General features: G+C 39.8%; 1 protein-coding gene across 1 annotated transcript in view; it reads right to left on the bottom strand.

Moving 5' to 3' along the window:
* Positions 1-23,862, bottom strand: part of LOC122787178 (guanine nucleotide-binding protein subunit alpha-11) — a 490,815-nt gene extending 466,953 nt beyond the window's left edge. The window contains exon 1 of the mRNA XM_044053758.1: positions 23,290-23,862. Within this exon, the coding sequence (XP_043909693.1) occupies positions 23,290-23,425 (136 nt within the window). The 5' untranslated portion in view covers positions 23,426-23,862. The remainder of the gene's footprint in view (positions 1-23,289) is intronic.
* Between the last annotated feature and the right edge of the window lie 886 nt (positions 23,863-24,748).

The raw sequence follows: 24,748 nt of genomic DNA, 5'->3' as shown, positions 1-24,748 counted from the left end.
AAGCAGCCAAGTACAGTGTCAAGTCCCATAGCAGAAGTAATCTGAGTCTTGGTCAGCAGACCAGGGATAATTAGGGAAGTTACATGCTCAGATATTTCAGGGCTTTGGACAGAAGACTCAGGGGTGAAGTTGGCACTGAATGTGTGTATGCAAGGATATTGGCAATGTTTATAGTATTTGAAGAGGCGGAATTACTTACAATAAGTTCAGAGCAATGCACGTTTTTGTTTAAGCTAGAAAAGAAGACTCCATCTTTGATTTCAGAAGCCAACCTATGTTCATAGGCTCCTTTAGTGCATCCAATAAAGTTTTTTTTTTTTTGGTAATGCTTTTGATATTTTTCTTGAACTGATATAACCCCTGAAATACAAGCCCTAAACTGTTATAATTGGAATTTTAATACTGATTAAATGACGAATCTCTGCAATTACTGATTTAAATTACATTTTAAAACTTTGGCTTGAACCAGATGTCAACAAAAGGGAAAGGGTTAGAAACTTGTACTTAACAATATTACAAGCAATCAATTTTAGTAGACTCATATTAAGAGTTTTAGAAATTGTCTTATTCCGGTTATGTTCGGAAGCAGATACATGTGCTGCCTTCTGTAAAAGGCAAAAAGCAGCAATTGTCTACTTGTTTCAACTGTGGGGCAGAGGTCACACTTCTAAGTTCTATACTGTTAATACAGAATAAATACTACTTGTACAAGTGCGAAAAACTGAAATGCACACTTAAAATGTAATTCGTGAATAGTGTGACAAGACCATAGCTATAACAAATGGGCCTGCTTGCTACATTCTGGAAAAAGGATTACCTTTGTAAAGGGTCCCATCGTATGTAAACACAGCAACAGTAACGAGCAAAACGTAGCGTAGGCACGTATCCTCTTACACATAAGAATTTAAATCATCATCATCAGTCACCCCCCTCCATTTTCTACATGAGGTCAAGATGGTGCATCAACTGTCACACTGTCAATTCAATGCCACTATCCTACCTTCTTTGGCAGTCATACTCAAGACTGTACGAAAGAGACAGACACTGAACACTCTTGTTTCATGTTTCTTCCCAACTGCTCCCAAACCCCCTTCACCAGACTGTCTAACGGTCACCATATGTGCCCAAACCACAATAACCTGTCTTTTGACTTTCTCTGCAATTGGAGTTACTTGGGCTTCTGCTCTGATGTCATTTCTTTATCTGTCCCACAATGTGCATCCTACCATCCATCTCACGCAGTTGACCTCCATCACTTCTAGCTTCTCAACTGCTCTGCCTTCACTGCCCAAGCATATGTACCATACAACACTGCTCACAGCACTGTTTTGTACACCTTACTTTTTCATTTCATTGCCATCCTTCTATCACATACTAACAGACACACTGTGCCAGTTGGCTGTACCCCCCCACCCAGACTCTAGCTTTGACCTCATTCAGACTTTCCTTCCCGTAAACCACCCCTCCTCCCTAGTACTTAAAGCCATTAATCCATTCCCTTTTCCTTTCTATCTCAATTTTGAGCTTCTTCTGATTTCCAACATTTGTTGCTGTTACAATAGTTTTATCTGTAATCAATTTCATCCCACATGCCTTCATTTTCACATTCCTTTCCCAGACCTTCTGAAGTTCTTGTTTGGAGAGTTTGTCTGTAATCCCACATTATCCGCATACAACAACTTTGTCCATCTGTCCAGTTCAACCCGTTTGCTTATGTAATTCATATCAACCCGTTTGCTTATGTAATTCATCACCAATATGAACAGTGGGCTCAAAGCTACACCCTAATGCACACCCACTAGGAAACAGTGTTCAGACCCACAGAATTTTATCTGTACTTGTACCACTGGATCCTTTTACATAGCCTACACTCATTCTACCAATATTTCTCAGACTATCACTGGAATGCCCAAATAAGATCTTTCTTGGGACCTTCTCATATGCTTTTCCCCCCAAGTCTAGGAAAGCCCAGATGGACTCATCTCTAACTTCTCAATTATCTGACTCACTGCAAACATCAGGCCAGCTATGTTGCAGGCTGATCAGAGTCTGAACTGCTCAACTCCCACCTTACTTTCTACTACTCCTCTGTGTACTAAGTTTATCACACTCTCCAGAACTTCATTGCAGTGTGACAGATTGATACCTTTATACTGCTCCCAGTTAATGTTCCCCTTTGTTTTTGTACACTGGCACTAGTATGCTCATTCTTCAGTTATCTGGGATACACCTCTCTCTCACTTCATACCGTTATAAGTATCCTGAGCAACCAATTCACCCCTATCTCAACCAACATCTTGATCACATCTGCCATGACATCAGCGTCCACTGCTTTCCTTGATTTCATTTTTCTTAGTGTTGTCCTTACTTCCAGGGTGGGCTCTTTCAATGTGGACTGTCTGGGGTAGTACAGCTTCTATGGGGGGTTTCCTCATTTAGAAGCTTCTAGTACACTGTCCATTTGCCTCTGAAACAATTCTGGCAAAAATGAAGCACCCTGCTGTGGTAAATCCTAACCTGACTCATGATGTAATATTAGAAAGGATTTCACTCAAAAAAAAAAAAAAAATCAGGAGAAAAATAACTACATCCGTACAACCTAGACGCAGCATGACAGAGTGACAGGCTAATACACAAACAAGAAAGCGGTAGAGTTCAGCTTGATGCACACATTCAGTAAAAGAATGAGGTGCTCCAAACCAGGAGAAAGGAGATGGTTTAAAAGCTACAGAATGGGCTACAATTTTGTTGTGGTTTGACAGCAAAGACCATGTCTACTGCCAGACTTACAGCACAATGACGGAGCAACAGAAACTTAAATCTGTAACAGATAGTTTTTTTTTTACTTCCAGGTTTGTGTTCACTAAGAAAGAAAAGTCTGCAGAGAGACTTACACTAAAAGCTAGCTCCAAAAACAGACAGAAAAAAATGGGTACCTCAATTAAGACTCTCACAGCAAAGAAACAGTACTAAATACTAGATAGGATGTAGATGAGAGAGAGCCCAGAACCCATCTACGCCTTGGTGAAGTTGTGCCAGTGGGCACGGTTCTTCCAGCCATTTCAAAGCACAGAAAGAAAATGTGTACCCTTTTAAGCCAAGCATCAAATAAACTAATGATGTTATGACACACTTTACAGTGGGAGGGGAAACAACACTGGGGAGAAAGTGAAAGGGTGGCATTCACTCAGACAGGGATAAAGGGAGACAAAACTAAAACTAGAACAACCAAAGATCTGGATGGAAATCAAAGACAGCAACATAGGCAAACTTTGCATAAAATGACTGCTTATAAGGGATGAGACAGAAGCTGCAAGGTTTAAAAAGCTGTGAAGAGGGGGGTGGGGACAACAAATAATGTCACTTTGTATCTATTTCCTAGGTTTCAGTACATTTGCACAACAGTGACAACAGAGAGTCTCTACCTGACGTACAACTCGTGGAATTCTTGTGAAAAATATAAAACCAAGTAAGAAAATCTCTTAAAATCAAAGTAGTGCAAAAGATACTCAAAGCTGGGTGTAACAAACCATACAAACTTAAATGGAGCAACCAAATAGCATTTTGTTTTTCCACTGGATGAAGTACCAAATTCGGTCACATTAGGAAACTGAACAGCATTTTAAAGTTTGATAACTATCCCTTGCCTAAAATTAACGAGCTTATAAAAGAACCGTGTGGAATCTGCATGTCCTCCCCGCAGTAGAGTGGCCTCCGAAAGACATGCGTGAATGGGCATGCCTTCCCTGAAGGTTGGCGTCGGGCTGGCAACTCTGCACCATAACAAAATTTACTGATAATCATTCCGAAAAGACAAAATTTAGGAACAACATATTCAGAAAACCTGTAAGTACTAAAAGGGATACTGGCAGACACCACTTACCCGCTCTATTAAAGAAAAAACATCCTTTGTAACTTCTGCTGATCTACTTCATGCTGGGGCATACCTTATTGAAGTGATCATTCATTCGCACAACTAGGAGTCTAAAGTGGAGACAATGTTAAAAAACAGTAAGATTGGCTTAAGCATCTTGGCAGTTAGTCAAGCCTGCCAGGTATGGTGGGAACCTTGTAGAAAGAAGAGTGGGAAGACCACAAATGGGGGGAAGAGAGAGAGAGAGAGACCATAAAATATGGTTTGTATCCTCCATTAAGGCAGATAAAATGCTTTTCTTTAATTAGATGTCTACTACAGAAAGTTTGGGCCTAATTTTGCAACCACTACTTGCCCTATGAAACATCTCACAAGAGAAGTTCCAGTCAAGATGCAATTATCTTAAGGCAGACAAAGCATTTGAATGAAATAGCTCTCCATATCTACAAACACAGAGATAAAGGTGGAGTTCTCTCTCTGAAGACATTCAAGGCGATCAGCACCCTGTACACTATTATCAGCAGGAAGCTGAGTAATACAGAAAGAAAATATAGTCAGCCACTGAGAATAAATAGCAATGACGTGGGCCTTAGGGGTCGGCAATTTGACATGTTGCTGAATGAACATTCCTCACTGTAATAATTATGTAAACTTACTACAATATGAAACTGTACCAGTGGGCACAGGTCTTCCAGCTCTTTCAATGCACAAAACTCCACAGCCCTGCCACCCAAATGAAGCACTGATAGTCTTTAAAAACACCTCCCCCCCCTTTTTTTGTTGGGGGGCTTAAACTGTGAAATCTGTGTCTGAAAACTAGGCAGTATGGCTTTAAAATGTTGTTACTGTGTGCGGCATGGGAAAATCTCAGAAATGATCAACTGTTAAACAGTTAGCATTAACCTAAAGTACTGACTGCCAAATATGTCTGTATAAAAGGAAATAGCCTGGAAGGTTGAAATGAGGAAAACCATTTCTCAGCCAAGAAGCAGCAAAGTGGAAAACCCCGGGGGTGTGGAAATACTAACCCAGTCAGGGTAAGACATGGAGTTGCACCTGAAGTTACATGGCTGCACAGCTGAAATTAAGGCCTGGTCAAGACCTGTAGCCATGGACTATCAGTTGTACTCTTACTGCCAGAAAAGGTACTGAAAACAACTATTTGCAATTCTGAAAAGCTATAGTGTACTGTTTTTGCCCTTTTCCAAAATGGTGTACATAACAGCGCAAGTATTTTTTTTGTTGAATTTTAAGTAAAATTTAATCTTTCTCCACGAACACCACAGGATGGTTACATGCACAAGTTACCACAAATCAGGCAGGTGGGGCCTCTATTTAATGGCACAGCCAAAGGGTAGCATCTCAGACATTATATACTGATATCTATATCAATATCTCCATTACACACACACACATTATATATATATATATATATATATATATATATATATATATATATATATATATATATATATATATATATATATATATATATACACACACATACATACACACACACATACATTATATATATATATATATATATATATATATATATATATATATATATTACATACACATATACATACATACACATCACACCATATATTTAGCCCACTAACTAAAACTGTGGTATGCAACAATCACTTGAGCAGTGGAAAACATGAGTTGAGTAAATAACTGTACAGTCAAGTTAGCGACAGAAATGGGGTGGGCGTACATATACCCAAAAGTGAGCATTAACTGTATCAAGAAACTTTCAGATAAAGGCACCCAGGCATTCTATGCAGATCTTATTTACATTTGTTTACTGGAAAATTCCGACTGGACACAGGACCTTCTTCAGCAGATGCCCAGGGAGAAAAGCTCCACAGATTGTACATGAGTGACTGTAGTACAGAATAGCGATAATGACATTCAGCAAGCATAACAGTTGGTATTTTTTTTTTGCAACAACAGACAATTGTAAACAATAAAGCAACTATGGTTGCATAGTAAAAAGTAGACCATCAACTATCCAATAATAAAATAGTAAAGAATAAAGCAACTAAGGTTGCATAGTTAAAAACAGACTAAGTTATCTAACTTAGAGTGGACTAACATTATCAGACTAAGGTTAGCAATTAGTGGCAGTTAATTTACAGAAAGTCGGGATGAGAGTAGGAGTGGAGGAAGGATGAGGGTGGGGGGTTTTAGTCAGGATTTGAGCAAGGACAGACCCAGAGCATATTTAGGTGCGATTTAATTGCAGTCTTGAAATGACTGCAGGAAGGTAGAGTAGTGATGGAGGGGGGAAGGTTGTTCCAAAGTCTGGACATGGCACAAGAAAATAGAGCTTCTCCTGCTGAGTCTTTGGCTTTGTTAACATGGAGTAGATTTTTGTTGCTCAAGCGAGGTGTCTAGAAGAGTAGTAGGGCTGGAGAAGAGTTTGAAGTGAGGGATGGTTAACAAGTTTATAAGCTTAAGGAGAGTTGATTCAGATGGAGTTGTGGGAGTTCTAGCCAGTTTAGTTCTTTAAGGGAGATACAATGGTGGCTTAAATCTTAATGCAGGTTGGGTGAAGACAAAGGAAAAAGGGAGATGTGCTAATTAAAAGCAGTGAAGGTGATCTTGTGGCAGAAAGCAAGATTAGCAAGGGAAACTTAAGCCAAGTGGAGGACAAGGGGTTACAGGGTCTCTGCCAGCTGGCCAACAGAACTGATGGCTTCAAAGAGGTACAGAAACTTATAGACAACACATCTGATTCCAGAGAAAGCAGGCTGGCATGCACTTTACAGCTACTCTTACTTTATGGAATGGTAATTCAACAGAGCAGGGACAGACAAAAGGAAAAGACAAACAGGGACTCTAGGATCACAAAAGGAAGGTGGAAAAAGCAGAAATATTGTGGCTCTAAAGTAAATAGAGAAATGCAGTGCAAAAGGTTATATTAAAAGGTGAAGTCCGGTGATAGCCAGGCCTACTAATCACAAGAAAATGCACACAACCTCCCCTCCAAAACAAACACATCATACCTCTCAAAGATCCAGACTTGCACCTCATATTTTTAATCTGTTACTCATAAAAAAATTTTTTGGGGGGGGTAAATCGCTAAGGACTGAAATCACAAAACACCACGAGTTTCAGATTTTATATACTTACAGTCACTCTAATCAACCTTTTAAGCTTATAACAGCAATATTCAAAACATCTCTACTTTTGGGCTTTTGACTCCCCATTATTTAAGGTTGTGTCCAGATATCTCAAGATAAGAGACTGGGAGATATGAACCCTGTTAAAGCAAGTGGACATAGCGAACTGATTCAGGTAGGCCAGAAGCTGGGAATATGCAGTCTCGGTGGAAGAGAGAATTAGCAAAAAGGAAAGTAGTCTCTCCACACAGTCATGCCAAATAAAATCTATTAAAAATTACAAAGCTCGGATATCAAAAACATCCTTCCTCAGTGTCTTACACAAAATAAAAAGTTAAAACCAACATTTACACTAATAGCACATGACACAGCTTATTAATTGATTAAAGTGAACACACAGTTCTTAAAGATACAGAAACAATGATAAGAGGGGTAAGGAGTATATACATATATTCCGCTCATTTTTTCTAATTTTCCTTTGTTTATTTTTAAAATAGGTTTTAGTGTAACTTGTTTATTTAAGTTCGGTCTTTATCTGCTTCAAGTCTCATTATCCATTCATATTCTTTCATATCCACATTATTAACATGGTCTCCACGTCTAATACCTGGGTATATAATAGATATGACCCTGCAGACAAATTCATGAGCAGCACCCATTACAGAAATGTGGCAAGCCAGTGAGTTAGTAGGCATATTCCTACGAATCTCCGACCTATGCTCAATAATTCTATTCCTCAGTCGCCTGACTGATTTGCCCACATAAAATCCTGAACATTTCTTACATGTAGCGAGATATACAATACCAGAGGTATTACACGTCGATGTGTAGTGAAAAGTGAATCTCCCGCCAGTCATAGGATGTATAAATTCTGGGCACCGATTAATACTCATACAGCATGAACAATTGCAACATGGAATAGTGCCTTTTTTCTTAAACTCAATTCCTTGTGTATTATTCGGAGAAAAATCTTTGTAACATAAAAGTGGTTTCAAATTATTACAATTACGGTAAGTAAACATAGGTTGGTCTGAGAGCCATTTTTCATAACTGTGTATAGATTTCAGGACAAACCAACTTTTTCTTATAACATTCTCAATTGCTCTGCTCATTCTACTGTATGTCATGAGATATCCAACGGGTTTGTCCATTACTAGAACTCAATGTCAGTATTGGAATCATCTTTCAAAAAACCAGCTCCCCCTTTTACACTTATTTAATACACATCACTGTAATCTGTACAACTGTTTTTTCCCACCCACCCGTCCAGTTGTAGTGGTAGTCTTACATCTTGGTGGCTTTGAGTTGCCAACCTCTGGGAAAAAGTTGATACTGGACACTCACCCCCACCAGTCACACAACAGCTCATTCTACTGTTTGTAGTGAGAACTTAGCAAAGACCCACCCCTTTAGCTTCTGAATACTGAATTCTCATTACTTTCTACTAAAAAAGAAAAGAACTGTTTCTTGCCTTTCCTGGAACTAGTGTAGTCCAGATACAGATTTGCAAGCTTGGCTGTGCTAAAATGTCTGCTCTTCAAATCTTAGATCTGCCAATTTTCTCTTCTCCTGCACTTTTACTAGCTTATTAGTCTAGCACTTTAACAGACTTCTTGTGGCAATTATTGTGTGGCTCCAGTACTTATTAATGCCCCCCCTTCCAGGCATGTCTAAAGGTCAGTTCCTGTGCTTTCTCCTATTAACCTGGTGAACGCGGGCATCCTGAGACAATGTAGCAACTGCCTCATGTACACTAACAACCCTCTCCTCTTACTTCCCAATACTCAAACTTGCGAGAGATGCAGTATATATCCAAACTAAGCCACGCACTCCCCAGCCAAGACCAGAATAGCTAGTAAAGAGGAGAAGGTCAACACTTGCACCACACCACATGGAATACATAGCCCTGCAGAACACACACCAGCACCGACTTCACATAAAAACACAAACTACACACCTACCTTTGTGGAGGCTCTCAAAACTCTAGCCAAACAGCAGAGACCTCCAATGCAGAAATGCACTTTATCACCACAGCACAACACTAATCACGAGACACACAACTCTCCTAAACAGTGTGCCACTCAACCAAAGCCCCTAAGGCAAACCAGCCTGCCCAACACACTAGCCATAGGTGACGTGACTAGATAGTGAGGCACACTGACGCCCAACTCACTAAGGTGAATAAGGAGAAAGTAACGCTCAGCTGCCTGTCAGGTGCCAGGATCAGCCACATAATGCATTCACTCAGGCCCCTCAACAACAGGTACAAATATGACTGTTGTGTACATGTGGGTGTGAATGACCAGAGACATACCTCCGTGGACTACATGAAGAGAGAGACATGGAGGAGCTCTCGGATTATGTAGCACAGGCAGGTATGACCCTAGCCCTGTGCAGCCTCCTACCATCACCCAGAATTATACTATAGTACAAGCAGAAAATGATCGATTTCAACAATTGACTAAGTTTCTGGTTGTCATTCTAAGGGGATCCAGTATCTGTCTGTCTGGGATGACATAACTGATGGACATTGATGTTTTGCCAGAGATCGCCTGCATCTGTCACCCCTGGGCTTCCAGATACTGGCCAAAGCTCTTGCTACCCCTATAGTGTTTTTTTAGGCAGTGATCTAAAGACCAAATTACCACTGTAACAGGTACAAACAAACACAATTTGAGGGTCATGCTGCTCAGCGCTAGAAGTCTAAATCTCAAAATGCACTTGCTCGAAGCACTCCTTAAAATGGAGAATATCGACATTTGTGTTGTAACAGGGACCTGGTTCAAGGAAGCAGAAAGCACCCCTGCACTACCAGGCTATAACTCATTCCACACCTTTCAGCCCCCCGAACACTTCACGTTCCTAAGCACCTTGGAGAATCTTAGGGTACAACCTAACACTCTCATACTGGACGACTTCCAACTACCTCTCCATTAACTGGGAAAACTACTAGTGTACCAATACACTTGCCCAACGTTTCCTGGAATTCATTAAATTCCAAAGCCCTGGACCAGCTCGTTGTCACTAGAGGTAGCAACTAAGAGTTAGCAACATACTTGACCTGGTCATTACTAACATGGGTGACCGTTGCTCTGTAGAAATAGCTTCTCCCTGGTTAGATCCAAACACAAAATAATCACATTGGAAAGCCACATCCCCTCCCACCCCACCCCCCGCAAAAGGTAACCACCATGAATAAACTTCTCCAAAGCCAACTTTCGGCTCCTAAAAACAGAGATGTCTAACTTCACGGCACCCATGCAATTGGAGAACAGCTGCATGACCACTGAATCATACACTAGTGCTTGTACACAAATACATGGATCTCATCATACCCAATACAACCAAGACTCTGGTGGTCCCCTGCCATAAACTCACAACAGGAGGAAACTGAAGCAAAATAAGGCGATGTCCCAAGACTGAAAAACTCCCTTATCAGCCTCAACAAAAGTTGAGATCCTCATCAAATCCTCTAAAGCAAGCTATGAAAACAGAATTGCAGCAGATACAACCATGGCCTTACTCTCAATGCCAAAAAATGGGTAGTCACACCCCTTTGGGAAAAACCCGCTTACCATGAATTACCACATGGATGGTAGCCCACTGAACACAGAAGGCGTCATATGAGATCTAGAACACAGGTTGACAGCAACCTCTCTTCTGACCACCACACTGCCACTGTGGTCAGAAAGTCCTTCTATGTGGCATATCTCATTACTAAGGGTTTTGCATCCAGGAAGAAAGAGGTCATGGTCTCCATCTACTCTTCCCTCATTAGGCCAATCATAGAGTACAATGCCCCATTTGGCATATACCTCACTAGACACCTGCAGCAACTGGAGAGGCCGTAAAAGTACCTCACAAAGAGGATCCTAGGCCTTAAAACACTTGCCCTATATGGACAGACTCAAAATCTCCAACTACTCTCCGTCTCATATTGCCTACTTAGAGGCAATCTCTGCTTGACTTACAAAGCCATGTCTGACCCAGCTCTGTTAGAAGTGCTATATCTAAAGAAATCCCAATTCCTCCGCACTACATGCTCCACAGACCAACTTCATTACCACAATCAAAAAGAACAAGCTGGAGGGACAGGTTCATAACCCAGAGACTGCCCATGCTATGGAATAGACTTCCCATACATGTCAAGTAGAGTGCCTCACTGACCCTCTTCAAAAGAAATCTTGATGAATGGATGAGAAATAGAAAATTCACCCCGGGGAGCACTCCAGTGGCTCTACTCGACAGAGGCACTGGAAACTAAGGTCAGGTGGCATGATGCCAGGGTAATCCTATGGGCTAAGCTTGTAAAGGATCCAGGGCCATTAGTCTACTACACACCTATGAACTTATAAATAGTAGAGAATCAGCCAGCATGTGCAGACAATTAAATCACATCAGAACAGTCCATTCTGAGCAAAATCTACAAGATATAATCAAATTAATTTTTAAGGGATAGTGGCAAGAAATTCAGCCAAAGCAGGGAATGAGCTTTGAAACTACGGTGAGAAATAAAAACAGTCCAGGTATCTCCTCCTCAACACCCTTAGTACCTTAAGTTGTGTAGTTATATTGTAAAGCATTTGTTAAATTTAAGGATACTCTATACTTAAATGTAAAAGTTAAAGCTTTCTGAAAACACACAAGTGTTTTTTCATATCTGGGAGGGGAACAGATAAAACAGAAATCTATTCAAGTAGGAACAAAGACTGTAATATGTGCAATAGAAGAACTAACCTTAACTATAGAACAGACAACACCCATTGGAGCAGTCATCCATGGAGTACATTTGGAAAAATCCACCCAGACATCTATGTTATGTATAAAGGAAAATGGCGAGCACCGTTTAATATGCAGGGGATTGGGATGTAATGGTTATAAATTACACTCCTCCACCATATTTATATGTTGATGAAGATTTAGATCCCTCGTTTTACTGTTGGTAGAGCCACAGGTCCAGAGATAGTGAAGAAGTCCAAAACAACTGGGTCTCTAAAGGCACAGTAAACAAGACACAAATCTCCAAACAAAAAAAGTCTATAAAGACATCAAATAAGAGAGCTTCCAGCCTTTCTTGATAGCTCAGGGGGTTTAGGACTGTGATCTTTTTGGTGTCTTTACAAAGATAGTCTGACACGATTATGGAGACACATCCCAGAGTCATCGTACTCGAAAACTGGTCTGATCAATACTGACTAGACTATAAAAAGGTCATTACCTCTTTAGACCATGACATTTCTTTGGCAACTCTGGTTCCCAGGTCACAACTACATTTTCAATTTGTAGTTATGTGTTGTCTATCCAGTGTGTGGTACCAAAACTGACAATCCTATACCTTTTACCATTTAGTTTGAACCAATTTTTAGTACACCAAGAGTTTATTACAGAAAGTTAATTCTGGAAGGTCTAGGTGTCAAAAAGTGACCCAAAAACTCCTCCTCCCAATTTACTGTCATTTGGAAAACTTTGGTAGCAAGAGTTCTTCTCAGATCTCAAAGCAGAAAGAAAAGTGAAAAGCAAAAAAACAGGAAGACAGATTCAGCCAACAAGCAGTGAGGGACACACCTAGTCACTTTTGTACTTTCTAATGAAGAACCTGCAACTCACAATGTGTGTGTTCCATCTTTCAGCCAGTCTGACACTTTTTTTTTATCAAATACGGGTATATTTTTGAAAGCTTTTAGCTTCTGTATGATGCCATGGTAAATGGTGTTGAAGGCCTTGGCCAGGTCAAGATGTGCCATCCACACTGCAGAAACACCGTCTACAGACTCTAACCTTTTTAAAGAAGTTTACCAGATTCAGTAGACAGGTTCTACCCATCACAAAACCAAACTCTTGGGGGTCAAATTTAATAAGATTCTTCACACTGCTGTTTACGAAGTCAGGCAGAATGCATTCCATTCCTCTACAGATGAGACTTCCAAGATTTACAGGTCTGCAATTTCCTTTGCAAGATGCAACAAAACTCTTATGGAGAATCACCACTACTGCAGTGTACCATGCATCAAGGATAAAAACAGTCACTAAAGTGGGTTGGCAAGGATATGTTTAAGCACTGTTGATTAAGCAGCCAAGTACAGTGTCAAGTCCCATAGCAGAAGTAATCTGAGTCTTGGTCAGCAGACCAGGGATAATTAGGGAAGTTACATGCTCAGATATTTCAGGGCTTTGGACAGAAGACTCAGGGGTGAAGTTGGCACTGAATGTGTGTATGCAAGGATATTGGCAATGTTTATAGTATTTGAAGAGGCGGAATTACTTACAATAAGTTCAGAGCAATGCACGTTTTTGTTTAAGCTAGAAAAGAAGACTCCATCTTTGATTTCAGAAGCCAACCTATGTTCATAGGCTCCTTTAGTGCATCCAATAAAGTTTTTTTTTTTTTGGTAATGCTTTTGATATTTTTCTTGAACTGATATAACCCCTGAAATACAAGCCCTAAACTGTTATAATTGGAATTTTAATACTGATTAAATGACGAATCTCTGCAATTACTGATTTAAATTACATTTTAAAACTTTGGCTTGAACCAGATGTCAACAAAAGGGAAAGGGTTAGAAACTTGTACTTAACAATATTACAAGCAATCAATTTTAGTAGACTCATATTAAGAGTTTTAGAAATTGTCTTATTCCGGTTATGTTCGGAAGCAGATACATGTGCTGCCTTCTGTAAAAGGCAAAAAGCAGCAATTGTCTACTTGTTTCAACTGTGGGGCAGAGGTCACACTTCTAAGTTCTATACTGTTAATACAGAATAAATACTACTTGTACAAGTGCGAAAAACTGAAATGCACACTTAAAATGTAATTCGTGAATAGTGTGACAAGACCATAGCTATAACAAATGGGCCTGCTTGCTACATTCTGGAAAAAGGATTACCTTTGTAAAGGGTCCCATCGTATGTAAACACAGCAACAGTAACGAGCAAAACGTAGCGTAGGCACGTATCCTCTTACACATAAGAATTTAAATCATCATCATCAGTCACCCCCCTCCATTTTCTACATGAGGTCAAGATGGTGCATCAACTGTCACACTGTCAATTCAATGCCACTATCCTACCTTCTTTGGCAGTCATACTCTAGACTGTATGAAAGAGACAGACACTGAACACTCTTCTTTCATGTTTCTTCCCAACTGCTCCCAAACCCCCTTCACCAGACTGTCTAACGGTCACCATATGTGCCCAAACCACAATAACCTGTCTTTTGACTTTCTCTGCAATTGGAGTTACTTGGGCTTCTGCTCTGATGTCATTTCTTTATCTGTCCCACAATGTGCATCCTACCATCCATCTCACGCAGTTGACCTCCATCACTTCTAGCTTCTCAACTGCTCTGCCTTCACTGCCCAAGCATATGTACCATACAACACTGCTCACAGCACTGTTTTGTACACCTTACTTTTTCATTTCATTGCCATCCTTCTATCACATACTAACAGACACACTGTGCCAGTTGGCTGTACCCCCCCACCCAGACTCTAGCTTTGACCTCATTCAGACTTTCCTTCCCGTAAACCACCCCTCCTCCCTAGTACTTAAAGCCATTAATCCATTCCCTTTTCCTTTCTATCTCAATTTTGAGCTTCTTCTGATTTCCAACATTTGTTGCTGTTACAATAGTTTTATCTGTAATCAATTTCATCCCACATGCCTTCATTTTCACATTCCTTTCCCAGACCTTCTGAAGTTCTTGTTTGGAGAGTTTGTCTGTAACCCCACATTATCCGCATACAACAACTTTGTCCATCTGTCCAGTTCAACCCGTTTGCTTATGTAATTCATATCAACCCGTTTGCTTATGTAATTCATCACCAATATGAACAGTGGGCTCAAAGCTACACCCTAATGCACACCCACTAGGAAACAGTGTTCAGACCCACAGAATTTTATCTGTACTTGTACCACTGGATCCTTTACATAGCCTACACTCATTCTACCAATATTTCTCAGACTATCACTGGAATGCCCAAATAAGATCTTTCTTGGGACCTTCTCATATGCTTTTCCCCCCAAGTCTAGGAAAGCCCAGATGGACTCATCTCTAACTTCTCAATTATCTGACTCACTGCAAACATCAGGCCAGCTATGTTGCAGGCTGATCAGAGTCTGAACTGCTCAACTCCCACCTTACTTTCTACTACTCCTCTGTGTACTAAGTTTATCACACTCTCCAGAACTTCATTGCAGTGTGACAGATTGATACCTTTATACTGCTCCCAGTTAATGTTCCCCTTTGTTTTTGTACACTGGCACTAGTATGCTCATTCTTCAGTTATCTGGGATACACCTCTCTCTCACTTCATACCGTTATAAGTATCCTGAGCAACCAATTCACCCCTATCTCAACCAACATCTTGATCACATCTGCCATGACATCAGCGTCCACTGCTTTCCTTGATTTCATTTTTCTTAGTGTTGTCCTTACTTCCAGGGTGGGCTCTTTCAATGTGGACTGTCTGGGGTAGTACAGCTTCTATGGGGGGTTTCCTCATTTAGAAGCTTCTAGTACACTGTCCATTTGCCTCTGAAACAATTCTGGCAAAATGAAGCACCCTGCTGTGGTAAATCCTAACCTGACTCATGATGTAATATTAGAAAGGATTTCACTCAAAAAAAAAAAATCAGGAGAAAAATAACTACATCCGTACAACCTAGACGCAGCATGACAGAGTGACAGGCTAATACACAAACAAGAAAGCGGTAGAGTTCAGCTTGATGCACACATTCAGTAAAAGAATGAGGTGCTCCAAACCAGGAGAAAGGAGATGGTTTAAAAGCTACAGAATGGGCTACAATTTTGTTGTGGTTTGACAGCAAAGACCATGTCTACTGCCAGACTTACAGCACAATGACGGAGCAACAGAAACTTAAATCTGTAACAGATAGTTTTTTTACTTCCAGGTTTGTGTTCACTAAGAAAGAAAAGTCTGCAGAGAGACTTACACTAAAAGCTAGCTCCAAAAACAGACAGAAAAAAATGGGTACCTCAATTAAGACTCTCACAGCAAAGAAACAGTACTAAATACTAGATAGGATGTAGATGAGAGAGAGCCCAGAACCCATCTACGCCTTGGTGAAGTTGTGCCAGTGGGCACGGTTCTTCCAGCCATTTCAAAGCACAGAAAGAAAATGTGTACCCTTTTAAGCCAAGCATCAAATAAACTAATGATGTTATGACACACTTTACAGTGGGAGGGGAAACAACACTGGGGAGAAAGTGAAAGGGTGGCATTCACTCAGACAGGGATAAAGGGAGACAAAACTAAAACTAGAACAACCAAAGATCTGGATGGAAATCAAAGACAGCAACATAGGCAAACTTTGCATAAAATGACTGCTTATAAGGGATGAGACAGAAGCTGCAAGGTTTAAAAAGCTGTGAAAAGGGGGGGGGGGCAACAAATAATGTCACTTTGTATCTATTTCCTAGGTTTCAGTACATTTGCACAACAGTGACAACAGAGAGTCTCTACCTGACGTACAACTCGTGGAATTCTTGTGAAAAATATAAAACCAAGTAAGAGAAAATCTCTTAAAATCAAAGTAGTGCAAAAGATACTCAAAGCTGGGTGTAACAAACCATACAAACTTAAATGGAGCAACCAAATAGCATTTTGTTTTTCCACTGGATGAAGTACCAAATTCGGTCACATTAGGAAACTGAACAGCATTTTAAAGTTTGATAACTATCCCTTGCCTAAAATTAACGAGCTTATAAAAGAACCGTGTGGAATCTGCATGTCCTCCCCGCAGTAGAGTGGCCTCCGAAAGACATGCGTGAATGGGCATGCCTTCCCTGAAGGTTGGCGTCGGGCTGGCAACTCTGCACCATAACAAAATTTACTGATAATCATTCCGAAAAGACAAAATTTAGGAACAACATATTCAGAAAACCTGTAAGTACTAAAAGGGATACTGGCAGACACCACTTACCCGCTCTATTAAAGAAAAAACATCCTTTGTAACTTCTGCTAATCTACTTCATGCTGGGGCATACCTTATTGAAGTGATCATTCATTCGCACAACTAGGAGTCTAAAGTGGAGACAATGTTAAAAAACAATAAGATTGGCTTAAGCATCTTGGCAGTTAGTCAAGCCTGCCAGGTATGGTGGGAACCTTGTAGAAAGAAGAGTGGGAAGACCACAAATGGGGGGAGAGAGAGAGAGAGAGACCATAAAATATGGTTTGTATCCTCCATTAAGGCAGATAAAATGCTTTTCTTTAATTAGATGTCTACTACAGAAAGTTTGGGCCTAATTTTGCAACCACTACTTGCCCTATGAAACATCTCACAAGAGAAGTTCCAGTCAAGATGCAATTATCTTAAGGCAGACAAAGCATTTGAATGAAATAGCTCTCCATATCTACAAACACAGAGATAAAGGTGGAGTTCTCTCTCTGAAGACATTCAAGGCGATCAGCACCCTGTACACTATTATCAGCAGGAAGCTGAGTAATACAGAAAGAAAATATAGTCAGCCACTGAGAATAAATAGCAATGACGTGGGCCTTAGGGGTCGGCAATTTGACATGTTGCTGAATGAACATTCCTCACTGTAATAATTATGTAAACTTACTACAATATGAAACTGTACCAGTGGGCACAGGTCTTCCAGCTCTTTCAATGCACAAAACTCCACAGCCCTGCCACCCAAATGAAGCACTGATAGTCTTTAAAACACCTCCCCCTTTTTTGTTGGGGGGCTTAAACTGTGAAATCTGTGTCTGAAAACTAGGCAGTATGGCTTTAAAATGTTGTTACTTTGTGCGGCATGGGAAAATCTCAGAAATGATCAACTGTTAAACAGTTAGCATTAACCTAAAGTACTGACTGCCAAATATGTCTGTATAAAAGGAAATAGCCTGGAAGGTTGAAATGAGGAAAACCATTTCTCAGCCAAGAAGCAGCAAAGTGGAAAACCCCGGGGGTGTGGAAATACTAACCCAGTCAGGGTAAGACATGGAGTTGCACCTGAAGTTACATGGCTGCACAGCTGAAATTAAGGCCTGGTCAAGACCTGTAGCCATGGACTATCAGTTGTACTCTTACTGCCAGAAAAGGTACTGAAAACAACTATTTGCAATTCTGAAAAGCTATAGTGTACTGTTTTTGCCCTTTTCCAAAATGGTGTACATAACTGCGCAAGTATTTTTTTTGTTGAATTTCAAGTAAAATTTAATCTTTCTCCACGAACACCACAGGATGGTTACATGCACAAGTTACCACAAATCAGGCAGGTGGGGCCTCTATTTAATGGCACAGCCAAAGGGTAGCATCTCAGACATTATATACTGATATCTATATCAATATCTCCATTACACACACACATACATATATACATATATACATATATATATATATATATATATATATATATATATATATATATATATATATATATATATATACACACACACATACATACACACACATACATTATATATATATATATATATATATATATATATATATATATATATATATTACATACACATATACATACATACACATCACACCATATATTTAGCCCACTAACTAAAACTGTGGTATGCAACAATCACTTGAGCAGTGGAAAACATGAGTTGAGTAAATAACTGTACAGTCAAGTTAGCGACAGAAATGGGGTGGGCGTACATATACCCAAAAGTGAGCATTAACTGTATCAAGAAACTTTCAGATAAAGGCACCCAGGCATTCTATGCAGATCTTATTTACATTTGTTTACTGGAAAATTCCGACTGGACACAGGACCTTCTTCAGCAGATGCCCAGGGAGAAAAGCTCCACAGATTGTACATGAGTGACTGTAGTACAGAATAGCGATAATGACATTCAGCAAGCATAACAGTTGGTATTTTTTTTTTGCAACAACAGACAATTGTAAACAATAAAGCAACTATGGTTGCATAGTAAAAAGTAGACCATCAACTATCCAATAATAAAATAGTAAAGAATAAAGCAACTAAGGTTGCATAGTTAAAAACAGACTAAGTTATCTAACTTAGACAGAGTGGACTAACATTATCAGACTAAGGTTAGCAATTAGTGGCAGTTAATTTACAGAAAGTCGGGATGAGAGTAGGAGTGGAGGAAGGATGAAGGTGGGGGGTTTTAGTCAGGATTTGAGCAAGGACAGACCCAGAGCATATTTAGGTGCGATTTAATTGCAGTCTTGAAATGACTGCAGGAAGGTAGAGTAGTGATGGAGGGGGGAAGGTTGTTCCAAAGTCTGGACATGGCACAAGAAAATAGAGCTTCTCCTGCTGAGTCTTTGGCTTTGTTAACATGGAGTAGATTTTTGTTGCTCAAGCGTAGGTGTCTAGAAGAGTAGTAGGGCTGGAGAAGAGTTTGAAGTGAGGGGATGGTTAACAAGTTTATAAGCGAAGGAGAGTTGATTCAGATGGAGTTGTGGGAGTTCTAGCCAGTTTAGTTCTTTAAGGGAGATACAATGGTGGCTGCGGTAAATCTTAATGCAGGTTTGGTGAAGACAAAGGAATAAGAGAGATGTGCTAATTAAAAGCAGTGAAAGTGATCTTGTGGCAGAAAGCAAGATTAGCAAGGGAAACTTAAGCCAAGTGAGGACAAGGGGTTACAGGGTCTCTGCCAGCTGGCCAACAGAACTGATGGCTTCAAAGAGGTACAGAAACTTATAGACAACACATCTGATTCCAGAGAAAGCAGGCTGGCATGCACTTTACAGCTACTCTTACTTTATGGAATGGTAATTCAACAGAGCAGGGACAGACAAAAGGAAAAGACAAACAGGGACTCTAGGATCACAAAAGGAAGGTGGAAAAAGCAGAAATATTGTGGCTCTAAAGTAAATAGAGAAATGCAGTGCAAAAGGTTATATTAAAAGGTGAAGTCCGGTGATAGCCAGGCCTACTAATCACAAGAAAATGCACACAACCTCCCCTCCAAAACAAACACATCATACCTCTCAAAGATCCAGACTTGCACCTCATATTTTTAATCTGTTACTCATAAAAAAATTTTTTGGGGGGGGTAAATCGCTAAGGACTGAAATCACAAAACACCACGAGTTTCAGATTTTATATACTTACAGTCACTCTAATCAACCTTTTAAGCTTATAACAGCAATATTCAAAACATCTCTACTTTTGGGCTTTTGACTCCCCATTATTTAAGGTTGTGTCCAGATATCTCAAGATAAGAGACTGGGAGATATGAACCCTGTTAAAGCAAGTGGACATAGCGAACTGATTCAGGTAGGCCAGAAGCTGGGAATATGCAGTCTCGGTGGAAGAGAGAATTAGCAAAAAGGAAAGTAGTCTCTCCACACAGTCATGCCAAATAAAATCTATTAAAAATTACAAAGCTTTCGGATATCAAAAAACATCCTTCCTCATTGTCTTACACAAAATAAAAGTTAAAACCAACATTTACACTAATAGCACATGACACAGCCATTAATTGATTAAAGTGAACACACAGTTCTTAAAGATACAGAAACAATGATAAGAGGGGTAAGGAGTATATACATATATTCCGCTCATTTTTTCTAATTTTCCTTTGTTTATTTTTTTAAAATAGGTTTTAGTGTAACTTGTTTATTTAAGCCCGGGTCTTTTATCTGCTTCAAGTCTCATTATCCATTCATATTCTTTCATATCCACATTATTAACATGGTCTCCACGTCTAATACCTGGGTATATAATAGATATGACCCTGCAGACAAATTCATGAGCAGCACCCATTACAGAAATGTGGCAAGCCAGTGAGTTAGTAGGCATATTCCTACGAATCTCCGACCTATGCTCAATAATTCTATTCCTCAGTCGCCTGACTGATTTGCCCACATAAAATCCTGAACATTTCTTACATGTAGCGAGATATACAATACCAGAGGTATTACACGTCGATGTGTAGTGAAAAGTGAATCTCCCGCCAGTCATAGGATGTATAAATTCTGGGCACCGATTAATACTCATACAGCATGAACAATTGCAACATGGAAAAGTGCCTTTTTTCTTAAACTCAATTCCTTGTGTATTATTCTGAGAAAAATCTTTGTAACATAAAAGTGGTTTCAAATTATTACAATTACGGTAAGTAAACATAGGTTGGTCTGAGAGCCATTCTTCATGACTGTGTATAGATTTCAGGACAAACCAACTTTTTCTTATAACATTCTCAATTGCTCTGCTCATTCTACTGTATGTCATGAGATATCCAACGGGTTTGTCCATTACTAGAACTCAATGTCAGTATTGGAATCATCTTTAACAGAAAATTAGGGTCTGGCTTTTTGATATCCGAAAGCTTTGTCGTGTTTAATAAATTTTATTTGGCTTGACGGTGTGGAGAGACTACTTTCCTTTTTTGCTGTTGCTTTGTTTTTTTTTTTCTCTCCACCTTATGGCTTGTTCCACATTTTTACTGGAAGAGAGAATTACCCAGTGGCCCACAACTGCGACTTGGATTAAGGTTGTAACAAAACATTTTTTTCTCTCTCAAATTTCTGTTTTCTCCAATACATACAGGCATTAGAGAGTCTGGTATGGCAGGCATGGAACTCAAGTCAGCTGAACCTCCTGCAGAGTTTTGGGTCCACATTGTAAAGTGGATGAAAAACACAAAGTGAAAATAAGTCTTAAGCTATGTCATGGGACTTGTATTAATGATTAAAAGGTCTGACATGACACTGCTGTTAGTTCTATGACCCTTAAAAAACAAAAAGAAAGATAGAATGGGAATGATCTTGAACAAGGTATCCCTGAAAAATCTTGCCTTTACTACATTTCCTGAAATAACTGGCACTTAGGCAAATAAACACATGGCTATGGCCCTTTAACTACCGGTTTGGTGTCTAAGTGCCAATGATTAAAAATAAGAGTAAGTAATATGAAATAACATAAAAAAGTTGTACCAAAACAAAATGTTGAAAAATTAATTTGAAAACAGGTATGTGATGTGGTTTACAGTAGACTTATTAGTGAATCAAGGTGGAACTACACCTTACCTCAGCCAGAGGTGACAAAATCATTGAAAACTAAAAATTATTAGGCATAACTACAAAGACAGGAAGATGCACAACAATACAATGGAAATCTGAAAGCTTTTGCTCTATCCACAAGCTTTCAAACTTAAACCAATGAGATATGGCTCAACACTAAAACCACACATCCTGAAATACAGCAATAATTCTGATCAATATCTACAAACTCCAGTCAAGTTTTCCCACACAATAATACATAAATGTCAACAAATATAAATCTCCCTATTATATGCATTTAAGTTCTTATCACTCTGCACTATGTGCATCAACAAAGGAAACACACACGCCTATTATACAAGTTTTGTTGCATAATTCTGCTAAAAGACAGCACAGCACAGAACACATTCTTTTTGTTTAAAAAACATCAAGCAGCACACTTTACCAGCAAAGCCCCTTCACCTCTGGAATTAGCATTAAACTATTTTCAGCATCTGCAAAGCTTAATAAATAAAACTAGATTGCATCCAAAAGCAAACATACAGAACCACAACCAAGAGACCGCAAGTGGGGGTGTCCAAAGTACTCATTACTAATCCGTTAAGCACCCACGTGGACATGCATAAATGAACTCTGAAATGCTCTAGAAAGAACGAACTTTTCCAGGGACAAACTAGAAATTCAAGTCATGTGATTTGCCCAAGGCCACACTAATACAAGGGATCTGGCAACTCTACACTAAAAGAAAGGCCTGCGAGTCTGCAACTCAGAATTGTATAATTACTACACCGACATACTTCACTTTAAAAAAAAAAAAAGTCAGTAATTATACCCGATAAAGCGAAAGCCAGAAAAAAGGATAAACTGCAGACAGAGATACGGACAGTGCCACCGTAATCCATGCACTGCATAACAGTGTATTTATTAACATGCAGATCTTACAAACTGATTTAAAGAGCACAAACACAATACCGATAATATAACAAACTTCCATAAAACTTTAACGAAGGAACAAAAAAGCCACCAAACATTCAACAAATGCACTTGAACACTAGCTTTACTTTCCATCGAATACAATCCACATTTCCTACTGTCACAACACAATCAATTACCCTCTTCATGATATGCGTGACATCCTTTTTTCCCACAATGACACTCCCATATACCCGCACTCTTGCACGACATCCGCAACCCCTTCCAAGGTTACTACCAAAATGACACACCTCCAGAACACCTCTCAGCCACTTTAATAACTTGTTCACGGTGCAAACACAGATGCTCAGATACAGCCGATGGCGGCCACCCGGATGTCCTTACCCAATAAGAGAAGTTTCAGTTCTCTTCTAGCATCCCGCTTGTCCCGTTTAAGTTGTTTCTCTATCTCAGCATTGATCCGCTTTGATTCCTTTGCCTCCTCACTAAGGCAACACGCCATCATAGAATCCAGAGTCATTCCTGTGCTGCTTTACAATCCGCCTGCCGCCGGGCCCAACCGGACCGAACTGATCCTGCCTCGCACAATCACAGGTGGGCTGCCTGCGCCACTCACACACCACAACTGACGCCACGCATCTACAATACGAACAGTGGATCAGCTTTAGGCCAAATAAACCGAACCGAACCACGGCAACAGCCACAGAAATAAAGCTCCAAGGGCTACCGGTCTGCTGGCTACTCAGTGCTACCACATCATTTCCGTTCCAACCCCTCCTGTCGTATATTCCTTCGGTGCAAACCCTGTTCCACATAAATGTTTATACATTCAAGTCAATGACCCGTGTATCCCCCTTTAGTCCCGGTACAGTGGAGGAGGCGGTGAGACAGGAGCGGGAGGAGGAAAGCTGAACCTGCTGCTTAGAGACGGTCGACAACAGACATGTACATTAACCAATCAAACTATGCATGTGACTTATATTATTCCCGTCAAGCTGTTGGCGTGCAGGAAACGTAATGGGATATTATGATGGGGTGGGACTTCACGGGAGGGGTTTGGTTGAGAGGCTCGGGATCGAAAGCATATCCAGTTGGGGTGTGGTCGCTAGGGATTCTGGGAACCTCGAATATTGTTTGTGTTGATGTTCAGTGCAATTGCACTAAATCTTTTTCAAGTTAACGTTATTGTAGTTACTGGGTATGGTTTGTTGCACTTAGTCAACAAAAGTATTTGGCATCGGAAGTGGGTAGTTGTGAGGGTGACCTGGACAGAGGCTATGTTGACACTGCTATAAGTATATTTAGGGAAACTATAAGCTTTGTTAACGTACTTTACCAAGGTAATTTTGTTTGGCAGATTGTTCGAATATTTTCCCCGAATGTCCTGCAGGAATTAGAGTTACTGGAAATGTGGATTTTTTTCTTACAGTTTCTTTGTTTACCAGACTCTGAACTGCTCATGATTCTGGCATAAAACATTTACTCTCTTCATCCAAATCCTATCAAAAACTGGCGATTTGGGGGAGAAACGGGGTACGCATAATAAATAAAGACAGTAATTAGATTTATTTTTACTTTGGAAAATCCATGTTAATTAACCTTCTTTTATTCGGTCAACTTGTCAAGTTAGTGGTATTAATGTGTTAAAATGACCCTGATTATTTTGTACCTTATATTGTAGCGAAGAGTTTTAGAGCCGTAATCACCACCACCATATTTTTTTCTCGGGAATAAAGTGCAGACGCACATAAAATGGCAATTGGAGAAATATTTTAAAGTCTATATAATGCTATTTAAAATTGTGATAGTATAACTGCAGCACCCTTAAACAAGAGGTAACGAA

The sequence above is a fragment of the Protopterus annectens genome, chromosome 13.part0 (assembly GCF_019279795.1).
Source record: "Protopterus annectens isolate FY-2018-M chromosome 13.part0, PAN1.0, whole genome shotgun sequence".
In the NCBI taxonomy this organism is placed as follows: Eukaryota; Metazoa; Chordata; order Ceratodontiformes; family Protopteridae; genus Protopterus; species Protopterus annectens.
The sequence above is the reverse complement of the archived record's forward strand: the minus strand, read 5'-3'. Positions and strand labels throughout refer to the sequence as shown.